We start from the raw sequence: 13,200 nt of genomic DNA on the forward strand, positions 1-13,200 counted from the left end.
ACACACACACACACACACACACACTCCCAGCTCCACCCTTGCCTATCAAAACTTCGCCCTGTGTTTCCTCTCTGCCTGACTGTGTCTGTATCAAAGTGGGAAGTGGGAGAGAAAGGGGGGAGGTAAAGGGTGAGAAAAAAGTTTTGTCTTTCATGTAAAGATGAAAGAAGAACACACACACACACACACACACACACACACACACACACACACACACACACACACACACACACACACACACACACACACACATACACACACACACACACACACACACACACACTCTCACCTTAAAAGTTGTTTGGCAGGAATGCTGGCAGCGACGTCCCTCTTTATAATTCAAAATTGCTTTATTGGCAACCTGTCAAAAAAGCTGCCGACGCCGGGGAAGAACCTCAGTCAGGATTTTCACGGCTGCTTTTGAAGGCACATCATCTACACCTGACTTCATAAAACAGAAATGTTTTTTATGAATTAAAACCTTGGAGAACTTAAAAGGAAAATGGTGCCGTTTCTTCCAAGGAAAAGCCTCTCTCTTTTACTTTAAAGCTTATAATAATACGTCTGTTTGAGCTTATTTTTAGCGATATATATGCACGCTTCTAAGCTGGGTCAATAATTCATATCACGATTATTAAAAACGATTATCCCTTTACTTTGAAAACATACATTTATTGGAGAATTCTTTTTTGAACAGTATGTTTTTAACAGTTGATTACCCTGAACTTGACGTATAATTCAACTGAAAAAAAAAGTAATTAAAAAAAAAAGTAAAAATAATAAAAAAATAATGGTTTTATTTCGATTACGTTGTTTTCGTAATCGTTGCAAGCCATAATCGTAATTGCGATTAAAATACGATTAATTGAGCAGCCCTAGTGTGTCTTCACTGTGGTGTTAAAGGAGCAATTCTGTCTTGCTTCAGATTCTTTTTTGTTGCTGAGAGCGAGATTATGTCCTCTATTAATTTTCCAGCCCATACTAGCTGTTTAATGTCGACAAGCTCCCTCTGAGATCTGAGGCTTTCTGAGACCGTTTCAATGGCAGTTAAAATGAAATATGAGGCCAGTTTCACGGCTAAGCCCTAACGAATGTGTAAGTGCACACACATGCTGTGTCAGCAGCTCTGCTTACATGCGATTATATCAGGACGGGGTGTGTGTGTGTACATCTAAGACATTCTTGTTCTATAGACTTTGTGAAGAGGGAAATGTCAACATGTAAGCAATAAATCTGCACTTACATCGCATACAGTGATCGCCCCCCGGGTGTCTTTTTCATCCTGCTGCTTCCACATGCAGTATTGAAATTGGCAGTGTTTCCTCCTGTGTATTGTGAGAGAGTGTGTGTGTGTAAGAGAGAGACAGTGGTTTCCTTAGACCAACACCTTCAAGATAAAACAGATAAGTCTTAAACACAATAAATGGTGACGCTTTAGTTATGGGCCAGGAAGTTGAGGAGTTTCCTGGCAAAGAATGATGTTGTTAGGAAGTAATTATGGGGGAAATAGGAATTCCCCTAAAACAAAAGCTGAGTTGAAGTATTTACTAATCCACCCATGTGAATAGTAAGGGTGGATACTCGGGGTTTCACATGAAGTCAACAATACGCCACATAGGAGTTTACATCATCCTAAAACTGGGATCTTGAAGATGTATTTGAGGAGTGTCATGTTGCTTAGTCATGAATGAGGAATATGAATGAATGTGTGTCAAACTCAATTTCTTCGCGGGCCACATCAGCATTATGGTTGCACTCAAAGGGCCAGTTGTAACTTTAAGACTATATATCAAAATACATATATAAATATTTAATATATATAAAATAATGTATTTCATTATTGCCTCTGCATTGGATTATTATCAGATAGGGTAATAACTTAATAATTAACCACGTCTGAAAGCAGAAGTCTGGGGCAAATAATTGCAAGTCTCTTCAGTGAGAATGTTAAAAAATGATTTAAAAAAAAAATCTAATTCTGAGAAAAAAACTTGTTCTGAGAAAAAAAGTCAAATTTCAGATGCATTGTGGGACATGTAGTTTATGGGCAACGTGCTTCTTTAAATCGGCATGCAACCGTATAATAAACATATTATATTCTTTGCAAGCTCTTGAGGGGCCGCATTAAATGAAGTCGCGGGCCGGGTTTGGCCCCCGGGCCTTGAGTTTGACACCCCTGGTCTAAGTGCTTACAGTATTATGATGATAGACATTCCCATGCTCTACTATATCTCAATTTGCAATAATGCAGCAACTTGTAGACCACACCGATTTAGTGCAAATATTAAATGTTGACTATTTAAGAATGATAAAAATGGTGAACAGTGGCTCCAAAATACCGCATTAAGACACCAAAGCATTTAGGAACATACAGAATAAACAATGCTGCCTCTTGTGTGTGGCTGTTCAATTTGATAAGGCTGTGATTATCCTAGATTGGCACATTTCATACAGTGAGGTGAAGTCTTGCTAAAATGACATTTGTTTAGATATTTGGCGATGAAAGGGATCCTTGTAAATATGGACTTTCGTACACGCTAGCATGACACATAGATATGCAATTACGTCAGATCTCTAGCAGTTTAACCCATGTTATTGAGGTAATAAATTAGGCATATAAACATTTAATTTCTCCATTAAACTTTAGTAGAAAGGACTGTTGATGAGGTCGGCTGCGATGCACAATAGTGAGTGTCTGTGGTGTGACAGACAGGTCAGCCAATAAAGAAACAAACAGCTCTCTCTCTCTCTGTCGTCACGACGCCTGCTGACACACTTCACTTCCTGGCTCTCAGCCAATGGGGCTGCTCTCCTCCTGTGACTCTTGAGGTTGCTGAACGGTCACGCTGTTCCTCAGTCCTTCATTAGCATTGACTGCTCTCTGTTTACTTGCAATGTAAAAATAAACAGAGAGTCATCAATTGGATGGTTTGAAATGTATAACCTGTCGTCATGAATGCCGAATATATTCACAGTTAATGGTTTGCATAAGATGGTGCCGGTGATGATGGCTGCCGTGTCTTTTGCTCCTTTCCAACTCTGCCTTTTTCCGCTTTATTTTCTTTTTTATTTGTATTTACTTGCACTATTTTATCTGTTTTATTGCACCGTAGAAGGAGCCTGTGACCTAAGATTTTCATTGATATAACTACACTGTAGCTATGTACGAATGACAGTAACAGCCTTGAATATTGAAGATAGATATTAACACATTTACTCTTTGTCTTTTGAACAGGATTTGGAGTTCCATGGTGTGATGCGGTTCTACTTCCAGGACCGGGTCGCCGGTAACTTTGCCACCAAGTGCATCAGAGTGTCGAGCACAGCGACAACGCAGGACGTCATCGAGACGCTAGCCGAGAAGTTCAGACCCGACATGAGGATGCTCTCCTCGCCAAAATACTCCCTGTACGAGGTGCACGTCAGTGGCGGTGAGTCTCACAAACTAGGGGTACAAGGGATCTAAATAAATCTTGACAATTAAAGATAGATGGATAGATAGATAGGTAGAGAGGTAGGTAGGTAGGTAGGTAGGTAGGTAGATAGATAGATAGGTAGATAGGTAGGTGGATAGGTAGGTAGAGAGGTAGGTAGAGAGGTAGGTAGGTAGATAGGTAGGTAGATAGATAGATAGATAGATGGATAGAGAGGTAGGTAGATAGGTAGGTGGATAGATAGGTAGAATGATAGATAGATAGGTAGATAGATAAATAGATGGATAGGTTGGTAGATAGGTAGGTAGATAGATAGATAGATAGTTAGGTAGGTAGATGGATAGATAGATAGATAGGTAGATAGATACTTTATTGATCCCAATTTGGGAAATGTTTGCATTGCAGCAGCATCAAAAACAAGGCAATGTACATAAGAGAAATAAAGACACTAGAAATAAAATAGTATTAAAAAGTAAAAAATATACATGTGGAAATACAAATGTCCAATAACAAAATATAATGCAGGATATCTTATGTACATTAATTGTGCAAGACATTGATAATTCAATATTAAATTGAAAGAGAGTTGTCTTCAAATGACTGAGCGGTAGGATTAGCCGTAGTTTGACTGTCGTATGAACCTGTGTCTGTGTGTTAGAAGAGCGTCAGCTGGACCTGGACGAGAAGCCTCTTGTTGTTCAGCTGAACTGGAACAAAGACGACCGGGAAGGACGCTTCGTCCTGAAGAACGAGAACGACGTCCTGCTCAAGGTCGGCTGCTCTCTGCTGTCTGCTCACCTGTTTGACCTTTAAACAGTCAGTTCACTGCTGAGCTGACTCGTTCATATATCACATCGTAGAGTTGTTATGTGGAGACGTATTGTGTTTTACATGTGATATTATATGCACAAACCAAGACCATGTGATATAGTGTCATCGGATATTTCCCACACAGATCCACAAAAAAGAACTTATGTTTTAGAATAAACGATATTGCAATGCAGTTATAAAGGGAGAAATCCATCATTATAAGATCATAATTTGTTAGTTTAATTATGCTCTGGTTATTTAAAGAGGTGTGGTTTTGCCCCAGTTCCAACAGCCACATTTACAAACTTACTGTGATATATGCCCTTATTTTTGGCATTTTTCTGAGCTCTAATCTGTAAATAAGCATCTGTTAAATGTAGGTCATGTCTTAGTGAGTTAGACATCAATAAATAATGTCTAAAACTACATTTAACCCTTCATCACACTTAAATGATCAGATGTTAATTCGTAAGATAATTGTGGAAGATCATCTGCATATTTATATGGTTCATGTATTTATTTATTGAGTACATTATGCCATACATACATTACATTTCATTTAGCTGATGCTTTTATCCAAATCGACTTACAATAAGTGCTTTCGACCAAGAAGATACAAACTTCAAGAAAACAGAATCATATAAGTACATCAGGTTTCATAGAGCTAAAACATTTCAAGTGCTACTCAACTGGCTTTAGATAAGCTAGCCCTTTGTTAGTATATAAGTGCGTTTTTTTTATTGCTCAAAGTGGAGTCGAAAGAGATGCGTTTTCAGTCTGCGCCGGACGATGTGTAAGCTTTCTGCTGTCCTGATGTCAATAGCCGCTTTCACACCAAGTACTTTGCCGTACTTAGTTCCCTGCTCTTAGTTCCCCCATGGAACTAAAGAACAGATCGTGTTCACACCGGAATAAGTCCCTGAGGGAAGATCAGGCAAATGAAGCCGCTGACGTCACTTATTCGTCTTCTGCTTTGGGTTTACTGGCAGGCCGCAAACAACTTCACGGTGTATACTGCCACCCGAAGTCCCCGGCCGGAAGTCCCCGGAGTTGGGGACTGGCCTTCCGAATAAATCGCCGGAACGCCGACACCTCCTCATCTCTACGGCTCCCATGTTTTTTTTGTGTTGCCATAAGTTATTCTATCTCCATTGGTGTGCGGGGCTAATGCTAATAATGCTAATTATAATAATGCTAATGCCAGCAAATAAAATGGCGGCTTCAAAAAACTTTTCCGAGTTTTACGGGGCGTGGTTTGCAATTCGCCCAGCCAATAGAAATTTGAATTTTTTTCTCCCCAGGAAAGTACCACCTCTCTAGCAGGGACTAAAAAGGGGGTAAAAGTTCTCATGAACTCTTTTTGGTGTGAACGCAAAATCCCAGAAACTATCGGAACCAAACGGGAAAAGTACTCCGGTGTGAACGCGCCTAATGGGGAGCTCATTCCACCATTTTGGAGCCAGGATAGCAAACCGACGTGTACAGACGGTAGCACACTTTTCCTAAGTGTCTTCGACCACATCCCTAACTCTTCATCCCCTCTCTCCCAGAAGAGTCAGAGTAATGGTCCGGAGAAGGAGAAAGACGGAGTGATCCAGAACTTCAAGAGGACTTTGTCTAAGAAAGAGAAGAAGAAGGAGAAGAAGAGGGAGAAGGAGTTCGCCCGGATCCCCGACGGAGACGAGCAGGCGCTCAACCGAGAGGACGGGTAGGAAGAAAACCATCCGTCTTTATGGCCTTGGAGAGGATATATCTTTATTTGACCTTTCTCTCCCTCCATCTGTCTTGTATTTGTTCCGTCTTCTCCCCGCCTCATTTGTGTGGTTTTAGGGAAAACAACCGTCTGGCGGCAGAGGTTTACAAAGACATGCCGGAGACCAGCTTCACGAGGACCATCTCCAACCCCGAGGTGGTGATGAAGAGGAGGCGCCAGCAGAAACTGGAGAAACGCATGCAGGAGTTCATGAGCAGCGACGGGAGGCCGGACTCAGGTTTGTGGAGCTTCTAATGAACCCTTTTTATACAGAAATGAAACACTTTTTGTCTATCCAAACCTAGAACAAGCTCCGAAAAGCAAATTAGCACAGTTCAGAGTCTCATACATCTAGATTTTTTAATTTGATTTATTTAGAACGTGTAAAATAGTGACCATCAACTGGGTGACTGTGGTGTTGGTGGAGTGGTTAGCGCGTTCGCCCCCCACTCATTTATTTTTAATACAACGTCTCGTGAGTAATGTGCAGTACCGGAGTCCAACAGAGAGGCTGCAGGACAGTAGACTGCGTACTGCGTAGCCTTCCCTGCCCTGAACAAGAAGTGATCCTCCACTAGTTATATTGCTGTGAAAGCATATAACTCTGTCCACGCAGAATTAAACCCTCTGTGTTCCTCCGATACTTTTCTTTTCTTTGATGTATCCATAGTTCGCTCATCGAGCCGGGGGTCAGGTTATTCGCCGGTGCCAGTGGCGTGGAACCGTAGCAGGATATGACGCATATTTTAGTTGACCTAATTAAAACCGTTTAAAAAAAAAAAATTATGTGTCACAGTATCACCTCAAAATACAAGATACGAAACATTTTTCAACAAAATATAAATAATCCTACAAATATATATTTTTATTTCCTTCTTATTTTTGTCTAAGCTCAAGGGAGCCAGAGTAGAGGGCTTAAAGAGCCGCATGCAAGTTGCTGACCCCAGGTCTAGAAAGTAATGAAGCGTTTTAACAACTGTTTTTTGTTGTTGTTGCATGTCCTTATGTAGCTTTAGTTAAACCTGACTCTAACCTCAGTTACTATCTGCAGAGAGACCTGAGCTTCACTGTTCACTGTTTCTACTTTTATGTCTTGACAAAGCCTGAGAAATGTGCAGAGAGGAAGCAGCTGTGAGAGAACTGTGATCAACAACCAGTGCTTATCCATTATAGCCAATGGACATTAGGTATTCACTAGAGATGCACCAATTGCATTGTTTCTGTCGGTATGTGTGTTTTTTATAGTGTTATTATTAATAGCATACACTTGTAGAACAATTGTAGCTTTCTTTCATAGAAAAGTGTAATTTAATTGTACTTTTATAATAAAACTAACTATTAAATAAATTACGTTTTACATTAGATTATAATTACTTTTTGGATTCCAATTTGGTAAATGTGTTTTGTTTCAAAATCGACAGCAAAAAACTCTTGTTTACATAAATGCCACGTAAATCCAGTGCGCAACACTTTATTCGCTGTCCTCCACGATAACGTCCACCTTTCCATATTTTTGGTTTGGTTTGAACACCAACGCATCGACATGTGAGGGAAGGAGGCTTGACCGCTTTCGGGTGACAGTGTTGCCTGCCAGGGAAAAAACCCTCTCACTCGGGGTGCTTGTGGCTGGAATAGCCAGGTAGCTCCTCGAAAGCGGGGGAAGCGGTGCACGTTTTCTGCCCACCACTCCAGTGGATTATCCATTGTGGGGATATGCGGTGTCCGCTGGCATTAATCCCGTAGCTCATCATCACTGTTGACCCGTGTTTTCTTGCTGTTCGTTTGCCTCTGTTCAGTGCTGACGCCGGTCCGTTGCTCACTGGTGCTAGCATTACTGCTAGTGCTAGCTGTCGGCAGCGGGTGTCTCATCTTCAGATGGTTGCGCATAGCAGATGCATTTGTATTGTACTTCAGTACAGCTGTACACAACTGACACTTCACTGTGGAGTTGGTTACATCTTCGTTGAAGTACTGCCATACATAAGAATGTCGGACGTGTTTTGGAGCATTTTGCAGCACCTCGTTTACCTCCATTTTTTTCACGACTAGTCGACTAGGGCCTACAGCGCCGACTAGTGGTAAAGGTAGTCGATTAGTTGGTTAAACCCTGTGTGTGTGTGTGTGTGTGTGTGTGTGTGTGTGTGTGTGTGTGTGTGTGTGTGTGTGTGTGTGTGTGTGTGTGTGTGTGTGTGTGTGTGTGTGTGTGTGTGTGTGTGTGTGTGTGTGTGTGTGTGTGTGTGTGTGTGTGTGTGTGTGTGTGTGTGTGTGTGTGTGTGTGTGTGTGTGTGTGTGTGTGTGTGTGTGTGTGTGTGTCAAACAGACAGATGGACGGCTCTAAAAACAGATTTTAACCGCTGTCCAGCTCAGGATGGCTCGTGGTCAGACAGTGACGTGCTCCCAGCAGAAAGTGCTATTTTCAAGAAGCTCATTTTGTTTAATGCTTCTGTTTGGTTTTCTAAAGACTCCTTGTGGGATTTAGGAAGGTGATCATTTCTAGATGACACATCTCATGGCTATATGTGCCTCTGGATGAAAGTGTGGTACTTTTTTATATATCTTTTATGAGTTACAGTCAGTCACTTCCTTCTCTTGGTTCACCTTTTTTAAGGACATTTTATTCAGCACTTTAAATACCTTGTGGTCTCTATACAGGAAGGTTCCTTGCATATTAAAAAGTCGGCGTCTTTGTCCATATATATGGCCTGTCGTCTAAAAAACTGATCAATACTATTATTTTGATTGGCATGGATGGACATATTCCGTATAAAGCATGGTAAAGTCTTTATTGTCATATACTAACCAGGGGGTCCGCGGGGTCTTAAAAAGTATTAAAAGTCGAAAAATCAATTTAGCGAAAATGAAAGCTATTAAAAAGTATTAAACAGTATTTTCCAAGGTATTACATTTTGTGGCTTGTTTTCAATAAGTATATAAATGGTCCAAAGAGGTTGTATTCTACAGTCTGCCTGAATGTAATCATTGCGTAGGTGTGTAGTTTATTTATAGCGTCCCGTTGGATTTGACGTTCTCTGAACAGGACATCTCACGCTCACTGCTTGATAGCGCGCGAAGGTCCGTTTGCGCCGGTTGTTAAGCAACATCGTTATGGGGAAATGCAATTCTGCGTCCAAATGGTTGGAAGATAAGGAGGAAGGACAATCAATACTGTATATAGTCAATGTGAGGTAAAGTGTGTCGCCAAGGTAACCGGTTGAAACTCAAAGTGGCGATGAGGTCTTAAAATGTATGGAAAGGGTCTTAAAAAAGGTCTTTAAAGGGATTCCATTTGACTTCAGGATTCCTGCTTATACCCTGAGTTACAGAGAAGCAGTCGTTTGCAATTTCATTCTTTGTTCTCAAACACACTGCAACCATGCTCATTAAATATGTATGAAAATAGAAAGTCTTGCAAGTAGGAAAATGAAAGTCTCTGACTAAAAATAGGGCAGAAGTTAGAGTACGTATACCGTATTTAAATGAATAATATATATTTGTGGTAAACAGTTGTTTAAAAATGAATGAAGGCTAATGTATTGTTGCAGTGAGAAGCTATATATACAGAGATGTACACTTGTATAGGGTAAAACTAAATCAAAAGCGACATTGTGTGAATTTAATTTAGACTATAAGACGTTTTTGATTTGAATTTGTATGAAAAGCTTAAGTGGTTAAATGGTACATTTTAAATTATGACATTTACAGTTAAATAAGAAAACATTTGACAATATTCCCATGAAACCTGGATTTGTGGACGTTAAAAAAAAAATGTTCCCCGTCCTACAAGAAGTCCTGGAAAATAAAAAAGACTTCCTGAATCACCATCCTGGAAAAAGCTTTTTGAATGCACGTGTTTTGATAATAAGAGCAGGAAATATCATTGAAAAATGTACTCCACTAAAATAACAATACAAGTATGTTTACCCTTTTATCGTGAGAGCAAAGGATGATCTGCTCTATTATTTAGTTGCAGAGTACAATGACCATTAACACGTGTTTCATTTCCTGCAGGAGGCACTTTGCGGATCTACGCCGACAGTCTGAAGCCCAACATCCCGTATAAGACCATCCTGCTCTCCACCAGAGACACGGCAGACTTCGCTGTGGTGGAGGCGCTGGAGAAGTACGGCCTGGAGAAGGAGAACCCCAGAGAGTACTGCATCGCCCGGGTAACAACATTGCTATAATAATAATAATATATATAATAATTTTCTAAAACTTAACTGTGACAAATCGGAACTTCTAATCATTGGCCCAAACTCACTTACCCGCTCAACCCAAGATTTTTCTCTGACCATCGATGGCTCCATTGTCAACCCCTCCACTCACACCCGTAACCTTGGCATCATCCTCGACCCCACCCTCACTTTCCTCCCTCACGTCAACCAGGTCACAAAAAACGCATTCTTCCATTTAAAGAACATCGCCCGCATTAGACCCTCCCTCTCATCTCTAAAAAAAACTTCAATATGTCCGAAACTCAGCTGCCCGCTTGCTCACCTCCACCCGACGCTCCGACCACATCGCCCCTATCCTCCATGACCTCCACTGGCTCCCCATCAAACACCGCATTGACTTTCAAATATTACTTTTCACTTTCAAAGCCCTCAACAACCTTGCCCCCCCCCTACCTCTGTGACCTCATCCAACGACACACCCCCACCCGTCACCTCAGGTCTGCTGAAGCTAACCTACTGCAGCCCATCAGGACAAAGCTCCGGACCTGGGGTGACAGGGCCTTTGCAGCAGCCTCCCCCCCCCCCCCCCCCCCCACACACTCTGGAACCCCCTCCCCAGCCACATCAGATCTGCCAACACTCTCACATCATTCAAACAATCCCTCAAAACTCACCTTTTCACTCTTGCCTCCAACTCCTAACCAACTAACCCCTTGCCCTTATTCCTCCTAGCTTAGCACTTTCTACTTTTGTTGTTATTTTGTTTTACTTGCTTGTAAGCGCTTTGAGCACCTAAAGTGCTTTGTTAATGTATTATTATTATTATTATTATTATTATTATTATTATTATTATTATAACTAGAAACCCATCATCCAAACACTCCTCTTCCCACACAGAACATGCCAACATCACATTTGTTCCATCTGCGTCCGAGTTAGACTAGTTTTAGGAGCAGTTGGGTTAAACCCCCCCCAGCTACAGTTGACACCATTAAACAGATGTTGAGTCACATTCGATCGCAGCACATTATTTGTCGTGATTCACACCATGCGCTACCAGATATTGCCCTTTTCTTAACACCTACCTCTTGCTCCACTAAACACAACTCCCTATCTCACCAATAAACACCTCCATCGTCCTCCTGAGAGGCAGCCAAGGTCATGGTCACATGCACACACACACACGCTCATAAATGCACACACACTCTTCCCCAGACTGGTAGAAACAGAAGGCTACTTGAGACTAAAACCTTTGGGAGGAATTCAATTGCTTTCAGACTGAGTGCTGTAGCAGCAGATTGTGTGTGTGTGTGTGTGTGTGTGTGTGTGTGTGTGTGTGTGTGTGTGTGTGTGTGTGTGTGTGTGTGTGTGTGTGTGTGTGTGTGTGTGTGTGTGTGTGTGTGTGTGACGATGACGGTGAACTTGGCTGCCCTCCCTTCAGCCTCTCATATCTATCCTCTCAGATGGACTCTGACTGCAGCCAATCATATGAAATAACTGCTGTTCCTCCAGCCAATACAGTGAATACTCCAGAGACCACACACACACACACACACACACACACACACTCACACACACACACACACACACACACACACACACACACACACACGCGGAAGACGGTCAATAGCAATTTGCTGATGATACTGAAGCACAGGGAAGGTCCATTAGTTTAGTGAGCAGGAGAAATAAGGGCTAGCATTGTAGCTAGTAGCTGTTAGCTCGTGTGTATATGTTTACGAGGGATGTAAACGAAAATGTACTTGTTGATGAGATACAGTAAATGTACATTATTTATGAAGCCTAAGAATAATTGTATTAGGAAGTGTAACTCTATAGAAACACATTACTGGGGCAATGAGTGTTCTGACATATAGGACTCATGGCAATACAATCCAGTATCTATTGCAAAATAAAATGTGGTTAATTTTTTTTTATATCAAATCAGAACTAAAATGGATCTTAAAATAAATAAATCTATACATCGTGTAATCCCTCATTATCGCTTAAAATTAAAGGTCTTCATCTGGTACGTTGTTTCTGTTTGTCATGAGATACTGTTTGTATACAAGTCGCTTCATATGATGATTTTATTTAATTAATTCTGTGCTAAGTTTAATATTTACTTTGCAGCAAGAAGACAAGTCGGGAAAAGAAGCGATTCTGGAGGATCTGGAGTGTCCTCTGCAGATCTTCAGGGACTGGCCCGCTGACAGAGGTAACACACACGCACGCACACCTAGACACACACACACACGCGCGCGCGCGCGCACGCACGCACGCACGCACGCACGCACGCGCGCGCGCGCGCGTGCACACCTAGACACACACACATGCACGCACACCTAGACACACACACATGCACGCACACCTAGACACACACACACCTACGCACACACAGACACACACAGACACACACACAGACACACACACAGACACACACACACACCTACACACACACCTACACACACACCTACACACACACCTACACACACACCTACACACACACCTACACACACACCTACACACACACACACACACACACACACACACACACACGTACACACACACGTACACACACACGTACACACACACACACACACACACACACACACACACACACACACACACACACTCGCTCCCATCTTTCACAATTTATAGTTTCCAATTCCTCGTTTTCTTCTCTGTTCCTCATTTCTTGGCCGCTACTGCCCCCTGTTGATGGTTCATAGTCATTACAACAGCCAGTCACTATCTCATGTTCTCTTAATCAGAATCAGAATCCCTTTCTTATTCCCACAGAGGGGACATTTACATTGTTACATCAGAAAAGCGCCAAAGACAGCTTAGCTTAATGTTACCTACGATGTCTCACGTTGTCCAAACAGTGCTTTTGCTAACAAACAGACTCCCATTGGTGACAGTTCGAGTTAACGTTATATGTTGTGTTTCAGGTGCGCTAGTGTTCCAGCTGAAGAAGAGACCCCCCGACTACCAGGCGAGGAAGGCGAGGAAAGGGGAAGATAAA

The 13,200-nt window shown here is 41.8% G+C and overlaps 1 protein-coding gene across 1 annotated transcript in view; it reads left to right on the plus strand.

Moving 5' to 3' along the window:
• afdna (afadin, adherens junction formation factor a) overlaps positions 1 to 13,200 on the plus strand; it is a 91,345-nt gene that overhangs the window by 34,908 nt on the left and 43,237 nt on the right. Inside the window, exons 2-8 of the mRNA XM_079645325.1 lie at positions 3,236 to 3,431; positions 4,093 to 4,205; positions 5,795 to 5,952; positions 6,075 to 6,235; positions 10,006 to 10,163; positions 12,306 to 12,390; positions 13,127 to 13,200. Of these exons, the coding sequence (XP_079501451.1) occupies positions 3,236 to 3,431; positions 4,093 to 4,205; positions 5,795 to 5,952; positions 6,075 to 6,235; positions 10,006 to 10,163; positions 12,306 to 12,390; positions 13,127 to 13,200 (945 nt within the window). The remainder of the gene's footprint in view (positions 1 to 3,235; positions 3,432 to 4,092; positions 4,206 to 5,794; positions 5,953 to 6,074; positions 6,236 to 10,005; positions 10,164 to 12,305; positions 12,391 to 13,126) is intronic.

The sequence above is a fragment of the Notothenia rossii genome (assembly GCF_949606895.1).
Source record: "Notothenia rossii genome assembly, chromosome: 8".
Taxonomy (NCBI): Eukaryota; Metazoa; Chordata; class Actinopteri; order Perciformes; family Nototheniidae; genus Notothenia; species Notothenia rossii.